General features: G+C 38.9%; 1 protein-coding gene across 1 annotated transcript in view; it reads left to right on the plus strand.

Moving 5' to 3' along the window:
• Positions 1-10,917, plus strand: part of PAPSS1 (3'-phosphoadenosine 5'-phosphosulfate synthase 1) — a 110,036-nt gene that overhangs the window by 74,589 nt on the left and 24,530 nt on the right. Inside the window, exon 12 of the mRNA XM_015558086.1 lies at positions 9,757-9,986. Within this exon, the coding sequence (XP_015413572.1) occupies positions 9,757-9,986 (230 nt within the window). The remainder of the gene's footprint in view (positions 1-9,756; positions 9,987-10,917) is intronic.

Raw genomic sequence — 10,917 nt, forward strand, 5'->3', positions numbered from 1 at the left:
GAATATCACTTCAGCACTGCGCCTCCTCTGAGTCTGGGTATGATATTCTCTTTCCTCCTAGTTGTAGAATTTCCACTCAGCCAGCCTTCCTGTGGTTCTGGATGATGTCCGTTCCGTCTTTTAGGTGTAATTTGAATTGGTTGTTCGAGGCAGCAATCTCCGGCGTTAACCTATGCCGCCATCTTGGTTTCTCCTGTTTGCTTTTTCTATCCTCAGTATTTTCAATTGAGAAAAATTAAAAATGCATACGCAGTTTGATAAGGCAATTCTCAAACCTTAATTGAAGGTGAAGTGAGATAATTATTGAACGTCAGTATTAGTTAGCACTTGGCATTTGTATTCAACCTACAACCTGGGCTTGTGCCCTGACTGGGAATCAACCAGCAACCTTTAGGTGCACTGGACAATGCCTAAACAACTGAATTACACCATCCACGGCTGATTTTCCTGTATTTTTTAATCACTGCACAGTTTTCTAGTGCTAGGAAATTAATTTAATAGGTACACCCTATTTAAGGAGATTTGGGTTGTTTTCTGTCTTTTATTATTAACAATTCTGTGATGAATCCTGAAATGAACATCTTGGCATATTGTTCTCAATTTCTGGAATTGCTTAGGTTTTTGACATGCCTTTCAGAAATTTTATGCCACTTTTCATTCACATAAGTGGAGTAAAAGAGTATAATATTCAGGCAGGTAGTCACTGTGCATGTAGATGTCTGCTTTATCACCAAGTTTGAATCTCTGGAGCCCATCACAGGTCTTTGTGACTAACACTGTACCCAGAGAGGGGTATTTATTGAGCCAGGTGTTTTCTCTGCTAACCTGTGTCTTTAAGTCCTAGTAATACCACAGTTTCCAAACAATTCAATTATTGTACTATTTGGGGTTATAGAGTGTTTTAAAGTTTTGTTATATAAATTAATGTTTTTTTACATACAGTTAGTTTTATGGCGTCCGTATATAGATTGTTCTTTCAATAGGGATGAGTTACTCCCAGTATATACATTTTTGTTAATGGTTTTGATTATATTTAAAATGTTAACTCACCGGTCACTTCTGATTGTTTCTTGTTTTCTTTTAATTTGGCTAATAAAAACGGTTTCTAAGAAGTGGGAAATATGTAGAAGAAAATAGTCCTTTTGTCTTCCACCTATCTCCTTTAATTAGTCCACTTTTAAATGCAACTTTAGACTACATAAGTCACTGATTTCAGATATTGGATAAAGCTCTTCTTGCCTTTTGTCTAATGACAAAGAATAATTTCAGTGAAGATATTTCTGTTTTAATTCTTTATTTTGGCTTATATTAAGTTGTATTCAAATAAATGAAGATCAGCAAATATATGCCATATTAATACTTGCGGCTAAAATACCATCTACAAGTCTTTTTTCTTGTCAAGTTTCTATTTCACTTTTTTTAAAAAAAAATATATTTTATTGATTTTTTACAGAGAGGAAGGGAGAGGATAGAGAGTTAGAAACATCGATGAGAGAGAAACATCGATCAGCTGCCTCCTGCACATCTCCTACTGGGGATGTGCCCGCAACCCAGGTACATGCCCTTGACCGGAATCGAACCTTCAGTCCGCAGGCTGACGCTGTATCCACCGAGCCAAACCGATTTTGGCTCTATTTCACTTTTTGTTTGTTTTTGACAGTTGTCTTTTAGGGAGCATATTATCTTTTTCAGACAATGAATGAGTTTCCTTAGTCAAGAAACTGTAACTTGCAAAAGTCTTTCCTGATAAAGAGCTGTATTCATGTTTTAATTAAGCACAATAAAATATAAAAGGGCAGGAAAAAAACATTTTAAGCAAAACTTTAAAAATATAGTCAGTGTTGTGGAAATCTTAGATCTTGTGAATATTTTTGTGAAGTTTAGACATCCTTTAATTTTCTTCCAGCTTGTGTAATGAATACAAAATCTTGAGGTTTGTGTAATTTGAAACATATTTAAGCAGTATGAGGTAGGAACCCTTTGAACCAGAGTAGGTAAAATTTGAGCTACATTTTAAGAAATGTGTTTTCTTTTTTCAGGTTTATTTTAAATGCTGTGTAGACACCTATCTACTTTTAAGTTTGTTGGGAACTGGGAACCTTAATAAAGTTTTCCTCCATTTACTTTGAAAAAGTAAAACATGGTGGGAGCATAAATCAAAATATTGCTTTGTAAACAAATTTGCATGGACCTCAGATGCACAGAGTTAGATTAATCATAATTTGTGGTATATGGTGTATGGGTGCACTGTCATCATTGGCCTATGAGTTGGTTTATTAAGTTGTGATTATTTATATAATTGTTACCTTTGAAAATTATTGAGTGAACAACTGTGAATTGCCTCTGACCTGAGAAATGTAACTTGCTTTTCCCAGCTTCTCCTCTCAGTCTCATCTGGAATTGGAATTGCTTAGGTTTTTGACATTTGCCAACGTGCCTGTCAGGAATTTTATGTCAGTTTTCATTCACATAAGCAGATTGATCACTGTGCACTTCAGTGTCTGCTTTGTCACTGACTTGGAATCTACGGAACCACGAAAGGTCTGTGACTGACATGATAAACAGAGAAGCACATTGATTGAGCCAGGGTTTTTTTTGTGTGTGTGTGAATCAAAGTCTTAAGTCCTAGAAACACCATAGTTTCCAAAATAACTCTCCTGCCATTCTCCTCCCTCTCCAGATTATCACAGTCTTGAATTTTGTACTTTTTATTTCCTTACCTTTTACACACATTTTCATCACATGTACATATGCTCACATGCTATATTATTTAGCTTTGCTTGTTTCCCAACTTGATTAAAAGTATGTAATACTTTTAACCCTGCTGTAGATACCTCTATGCTGATGATACTCAGATATCTCTCTGTAATTCACATCTCTTTTCTGAACTCCAAACCTGTATATCCCACCACCTTGAGTGTCTAACGTACAGCTCAAACTTAAAAGTGTTAATTGCCTCATTTTGCCCCCTCCAAATCCGCTTTACCCTTAGCTTCCGCCATCACAGTGGATCCCAGTTCCTTCAGAGATCTTGAGATCATCATTTTCTCTCCTAACCCATGCCTGTCTGTCCACAAAAATTATGTTCCTTATCACTTTCAAAATATATCTAGACTTTTGCTTCTGGTCATAATGGGGTAATGGATACTGCACTTTTCCTCTTGCTGAAAACAACTATAAAATCGATTAAGTATGTGAAACACCTGTGTGAAGGCAGTGTGCAGAAACATAATCCTGAGAGATGGGGAGCACACACAGTGAACCCCCTGTTTACCCTGGTCTGGTCCTGGGGTAGTTTCTGGACCACGGCACAGACTGGGAATCCAGGTGGAACACATTGGTCCTGGATTTGGGGTCTGCTGGACCCGCTGAGACCTGCAGAGTGCTTTCCAGAAAGGAGGGCGCAGCACAGAGCTGAGGCACCAGATAGATGCTCATCAGAGGATGTCCCCAATGTTCCTAGGACTGCGTTTGTGCAGGGCAAGACTCTGCGAGGCCTGATGCAGACGGCTGCGATGATCTAGAGTGGAGTGAGGATGCTGGAGGTCGGGTAACACAGTGTTGGAAGATGACGTTTCAGCCCAACTCAAATGGAGAGACTTTGTTAACATTCCAGGCATTGAACTGAGTGAGACATCAGAAAAACATGCCTTAAGAGCAAAGACCACCCTTTATACCCAAGACAGTGTATTTGTCTGGGTCCCATTAGGAGATGGAAATTGCACAGAATTTGAATAGGGAAAATTTAAAGAATTATTAAACTTCAATAGTGGAATAACTATGAAAATGTCAAGTGAACTCTAAAGGGTACCCTGAGGTTGAAGGAGATTACTAAAGGAAGGACAAACTTGTAAAAGGGATCCCTTCCCTAAGAGTTAGCCCCAGACCTCATTGAAAAAGCTATGGTTTTATCCCAGTGGGCGGAGGAAAATTCAGTCGACTGTTTGGGCCACGACTGGTTCACAGAAGCCAGAAAGCAGGAAACAGTTCTGGTGCACAGGCTAACTGAGGCTGACAGACAGGTGCCCAGAGGGTGTTTGGGAGCCCACTGCTGCCAGAGAGATGCACAGTGTGTGATGCTGGTGTGGAGAGGGACGAAGGAAACAATCCTCTGGGCGCAGGTGAGCCCAGGCTGGTAGGTGGGGTGCAGAAGGGAGTCAGGGAGCCCCTGCTGCTGGGAGGCTTGGGGTGCACTATGTCTGCATCAGGAGGGCTGCAGCGAGGTGGTCACTAGGTTCAGGCTCGGGCTTTGAGGTTATGAAGGATTATGCACTTGGGGTTTGCCAGAATGCCACCAGTTATGCACATACACAGACACCACTGATACCCCCTTCCTCCTACAGTGTTCCTATGATGCCCTCTACTGGTAAAACTTAACATTGTGATTGCTGATAAAGAAATGCTTACAGAGTTCAATCCATTATCTTAAATAATTTGGGTGAATTTGGAGTTGAGAGGCAATAGATTGATAAAAAGCTAGACCTGCCCTGGCCAGTGTGGCTCAGTTGATTGGAGTGTTGTCCCGTACACTGAAAAGTGGCCGGTTCTGTTCCTGGTCAGGTCACATACCCAGATTATATGTTTGACCCCGGGCTGGTGCTCATGCGGGAGGGAATCGATGTTTCTCTTCTCTCTTCTCTCTCATCTCTTTCTCTCTCTCTCTTGTCTCTCTCTTATCTCCCTCTCTCTTTCTGTTTCCTTCTCTGTCTTTCTCTCTGTCTCTCTCTAAATAAATAAAAAACATATTCTTGGGTGAGGATTTAAAAAGAAAAAAGAAAAAAAAAAGCTAGACCTGCCCAACAATTCTTACAGTCAAGCCTCAGAAAGATAAAAAGAGGTGCCAATTACCTCCTTAAAACAAACCTTCCAGAAGTCCAACATACAATAACAAATTACTGGAAATAGGAAGAAACAGGAAAGTGTGACTCACAGTGCAGAATGAAAACTTGCTAGAAACAGACCTTGAGATGATGCTGATGTTAGAATTACCAAAAAAGTATTAAAGCTTTTTAAAGAAAAATAGGATCCATGAATGGGGAATCTCAGGAAAAAAAAGGAAATGAAGAAAAATCAAATGGAAAGTCAAGGATGAAAAAAGCATAGTATCTGAAGTGAAAACATTTATTGGATAGACTTAAAATCAGACTACATTTGGCAGAAGAACTGGTCAGCGAGCTAGAAATCAGATTAATGGAAACTGGAAAAAAGAAAGCAAATGCACGGGGAGAATGAGCAGAGCCTCAGTAACTGTGGACAGTATCACGCTATCTAACAAATATGTAATTGGAGTTCTGAGAGAAGGAGACAGAGAAATGTGGCAGAAAAAGTTTTTGAAAAAATGATGGTGAAAGCTTTCTGAAATTGGTGAAAAACATCAACCTAAAAATTCAAGAAACCTCTAATCTTGGAAAAAACAAAAGGAAACCACATTTAAGCACATAGTACTCAGACTGGTGAAAATTAATGATGTAAAGAGGAACCTTGAAAGTAGAGTGATGGAGAGGGAGAAATGAGGGAACATTAAGGAAATAATAGGACTGATGCTGCCCAACCTGTGTTGCTCAATGGTTGAGCATTGACCTATGAACCAGGAGGTCATGGTTTGATTCCCGGTCAGGGCACATGCCCAGGCTGCAGGCTCGATCTCCAGTGGGAGATGTGCAGGAGGCATCCAATCAATGATTCTCTCTCATCATTGATGTTTCTACCTCTCTCTCCCTCTCCCTTCCTCTCTGAAATCAATAAAAATATATTTTAAAAAGTAGGAATGATGCCTGACTTCTCAGGAGCAATGTGAACTGGCAGCAATGGGTTAGCATCATTAAGAAAAACCAGCATAAATAAATAAATAAATAAATAAATAAATAAATAAGCCTGTTAATCTAGAATTCTGTTTTCTCACAAAAATAAAGGTAAAGACATTTCCAATAAATGGGAGTTGAGAATGTTATTAGGGAAGAAAAGCTTTTCATAGCTCTTGCCGCAGACTTCCCCAGAGGCCCTATAATTTGCCCAGCTATGGGCTGCGTGGCAAGGAAGACCGGGACCTGGCATCTCATCCTCTATGTCAGTGGTTCTCAACCTTCTGGCCCTTTAAATACAGTTCCTCATGTTGTGACCCAACCATAAAATTATTTTCGTTGTTACTTCATAACTGTAATGTTGCTACTGTTATGAATCGTAATGTAAATATCTGGTATGCAGGATGGTCTTAGGCGACCCCTGTGAAAGGGTCGTTCGACCGCCAAAGGGGTCGCGACCCACAGGTTGAGAACCGCTGTTCTAGGCAGTGTGCTATCTTTTTCATAGAGCAAATGGATTCCCTTTAGAAACACTGGTTAGGAAGAAGTTAATCAACTGGGATCGTCAGGGAATGTTTTACAGAATAATAGTAACAGCAGCGATGTTTGTTCTTTATTGAGGGCCAGGTGCTGTCCTGAGTGCTTTCAAATCTTCCATCAATCTTATGTGTTAAGTGTTATCCTGGTTTTTATAAATTTGGAAACTGAGGCTTATATAAGGAAATTGCTTAAGGGCATTCAGTTAGTAAGGGGCAAAGTTAGTGTGCAAATCTAGGGCAGCCTGACTCCACAGCCTGTGTGCTTCACCACATGCAGCAAGGGCTCGGACTGACTCACAGTCTCTTGATGAAAGCACATCACCTTTTCAGTAGGTTTTAAGTTAACTCGCACCATGTATTCTTGGAAGAGTTACGTGTTTTGCTTATTCACGTCTGCTACAGTTTTACAAGTATTCTCATGGGGAAACCACTCACTAAATTGTACGTTAAAATAATTCAGGTCACCTGCAGGAGAATGTTGACTCCTTGTTTGGTGTATTTACCTTTAATTTACTCATGTAACCTCTAGAAGTCCAAGAGCAATTTAATTGGTAATTTTACAAGACAAAATTAGAACTGGCCTCTGCCACCAACCACGTGCTCTGTGACCCAGTAAGGTGCTAAGTTTTCTGGCTTCAGTTTCCTCTTGTTTTAAGAGGATGGAGGTGGTTGGATTAAATGATCTGAGCTTCCTTAAATATTAAAATTAAGGCATACATCTGTAGTTTGTGGACCTTTTGGTACTTGAATGATTTAAATGCCTAGACATACATACTTACTGAGCGAAGTAAGTTTACCTAAATTCAGAGAACTTAGACTGCCCTTTTAGTTTAATGCTTTGCGAGCGCCATTCATTTGCATGCAGCAGAAAAGAATTTTCATTTGAGTTGCAAAGTGGGTAATTGATGATAAAATTCTGAGCTCGATAAAAATTCTGAGTCTGAATTAGCAAAGGTCTTTTGTGTGACTACGGTGAAGGGGCAGAGGGGAGTGAGCAGAATTTTCTTTTCTTTTTCTTTTTTCTTTTATTTTATTGTGGCTCAATGCACATAGAATTAATGCTATAGCAGAAAAGGTGTAGTTACAGAACCTTGGGGTCCTCTCTATTCAGCTGTCAAATGGGGAGAGAAGAACTAAGATAGCACTCAGGAGGCTTGTTAGTGTTCCTCAGTTGGAAGTGGCACACATTACTTGGGCTCTCATTCCTTTGGCCAGAACTCGGCCACATGGTCACAGTGCAAGGGAGGCTGGGAGTTGTATTTCACTGTGTTCTCAGGAAGAAGGGTAGTCCGGGTACACAGACACAGAGGTATATGGAAAATTAAGCGAGTGGAAACAATCAAGACAGTTATTAACTCTAGGAAAAACAAACAGTTGTACAAGGAGGGGAATCAAATAAAGACCATAATAATAGCTAACATTTGTCGTGTACTTACTCTGTACTAGGTACTGTTTGTTCTAACTGCTCACATGTTTCATATATTAGTTTACTTAAAACATCTATTTTTACAGGTGAATGTCGATTTCACTAAAAATGTATCACTGTATTTATTGGGTAAATGGGATAGGGAATGAGAGTGGAGTAAAAGCCAAACATTGTCTTTTATAGTAGGAAAAATAATGTGGAAATAATGTCTACATTTTATAGTATCTGAAACTAAACAGTCAAGACATGCAGTTTATGAATGTCATTTGGAAATAAAGAGTAGGTATCAGTAGTAGCAATTGAAAAAGCAAACTCTGGAGGGTGAGCAGTTCAGGGGTGGGGTGATTGCCCTCGTGCTATTGTGCTTTCTAGGCATGTTGATAAATATTCAAGTACCTGTTATAAGAGAAACCATCAAGAGAGAGAAAATGAAAACTGTGTAGTGTTCGTTATGTTACCTTATTTTCATGCAGAACAGAGATGCTTTTGTAAAAATCACTAAATAATGGAGCCTTACATGAAAAAAAAGGGAGTTAAAAACAGATTTCTAGACCTGGGTTTGCGCCATACTTAATTGGCCAAGTCAAACTTTGGATTTACTTCAAATTTTAATGAGAATGATGATCTCTTACAGTTACTACTTTAACTTCTGTGTAAATTCTAGCTGATAGACTGATTTTTGTTTTTAAACTATGTCTTAATGTGAAAGTATGGGCTTCAAAACTAGTTTTGCATGCGGCCAAATGCCTTAATTCTTGCCTGCTATCTTTGGTCATAGTCACTTAGCTACATGTTTTCTCAGTACCAGTTTATATAAGTAGTAAAATTAGTTTAATCATTTTCATCCAGTAGTTTTTTTTAACCAATGACAGCATAACAGAAAAGGTACAGAAGTCACAGTGTACACACAGCTTAATGAACTTCTACAGTGAGCACAGCCTGGTTGCCAGCCCTCGGCTCAGATCCAGAAACAGAGCATTATCAGGCACTCTTAGAACTCTTAGAATTGACATCAACATGGAATAAAGTTGCAAAATGATTAATTGATGATAAAATTCTTTGTAGAATGAATTTATCTCCCGTTGACTGATGAAATTGTGTTAATTTCTATTATTTCCAAAATTGGTCAAAGGGTACGAACTTTCAGTTATCAAAAGAATAAATTCTGAGGATCTGCTATACAGTAGGGTGACTATCGTTAACACTGTGTGTATACTTGGAATTTGCTCAGATCTTAAGTGTTCTCACTACACACAGATAACTGTGTGAGGTAATGACCGTGTTAATTTGATTGTGGTAAATATTTCATAACGTGAGCTCATTTTTTTTTTGGTTGATTTGTCTTTGTTAAATGGCATTTAAATATATAAAATAAATATCAAAAATATAAGTCTTTGTTTTACTATGGTTGCAAATATCAAAAAATTTCTATATGTGACACGGCACCAGAGTTAAGTTAGGGTTTTTCAAAATGCTGACACGCCGAGTTCAAAAGGTTTGCCATCACTGGCATATACATGTATCAAGTCATCGTGTTGCATACTTCAAATATATACAATTTAATTTGTCGGTTTATCTGTCAAGAAAATGACAAGAAAACAGCAGAACATTACAGTTATCCCAGAAGCCCCTTCCAGTTGCCTCCATGAAAGGATCCATCTCTACGCGACTTCTAACCTCCTGGATTAGATTTTGAACTATACATAAATGATATCTAGCAGTTGTGTAAAATCATACATGTAGACACTTATATTCACATATTTCCTTTAAATAAAATAACATAAACATGTATGCATAAACACTTGTACACATTTATACTTTTAGGTGTTTTTTTTTGAGGGTGAGGGGTTGCCAGTTCTGTTTCTGGCTTCCCGAGGTTATACATTTAAATTTGGATCGTATGAGAAGTATATTTATTTATTATTCACTTACTATTTCTAAGGACTCGTCATAAAGGCATGATAATCTAATAGGAAAACTGTTATTCCAGGTCCAGTGGCACTGCAGAGCGAGGATGGTGGCAGGAGCCAATTTCTACATTGTTGGACGAGATCCCGCTGGCATGCCTCATCCAGAAACGGGGAAGGACCTGTACGAGCCAACTCATGGCGCCAAAGTGCTGACAATGGCCCCAGGCCTAATCACTCTGGAAATAGTTCCCTTTCGTGTTGCAGCTTACAACAAAAAAAAGAAGCATATGGATTACTATGACTCTGAGCAGTAAGTTTTACATTCTCTGCACAGATCTGTGAAATACCTGTATTCTCAGCTGCCCCCAGGGATTTCACATGCTGTCTCATCTTTATAGCTTTCCTGATGACAAGCTTCGTTGTACCCACTTCAGAGAAAGGCAGATGGAGGAAACTAATTTCTCGATATTCCAGAAGTTAGAAATAAAAATTGAATCTGGTTTTATGATTACAGGAATTTTGTCTTGAAGTATTTAAAGGCAGTATTGACATTTCTATGTCTGCCATATCTACTGTACCTTAGCATACAGAAGTGGTCCAAGGACTTAGTAATGAACACTGCTCTGCTAAGCCTACATCATCCATGTAGTGAGCAAGTTTAATATTCATGCAGTCACTATGTGACAGGCACTATCCTAGTTATTGTACAGATGTTAATTATTCCCTAGAGCAATCTTATGAGATAGGTGCTGATATTATTCCCAGTATATAGATTAGCAGAAAGCTGAGGCATACAGAGGTCAAATAACTATAAAAGGTCACGTAATCAGTAAATATCAGCCCAACAATTGAACCTAATCACTGTGGCTCCACAGTTGGTGCTCCTGACCAGTAAGAGTGAAGCTTCTTTCTTCAGAGATCTTAGGAGGAGCAACAAACTAGCAGGCTTTTAGGACAAATTATTGGTAGTCTCAAGAATGGATTTATCGATTGATGAAATTGTATTAATTTCTATCCGTAGATGCTATCAGTAGGTACTACGCTCCATGATTCAGAGTGGCAAGGTGAGGCTTTAGAATCAGAAATCATGGGTTCTAGCCCATCCTTGCTGTGTGACTTGAGAGTCCTGTGTGATCCCTGGCCTTGTTCTTCATCTTAAGAATGATGGCTGTAGACTAGGGGATTCCTGCCTTGCTCAAAATCAGTAGTTCTTTCCATGTTCTGTTGTACCTACTCATTTT

The sequence above is a fragment of the Myotis davidii genome, unplaced genomic scaffold, assembly GCF_000327345.1.
Source record: "Myotis davidii unplaced genomic scaffold, ASM32734v1 scaffold967, whole genome shotgun sequence".
Classification (NCBI taxonomy): domain Eukaryota; kingdom Metazoa; phylum Chordata; class Mammalia; order Chiroptera; family Vespertilionidae; genus Myotis; species Myotis davidii.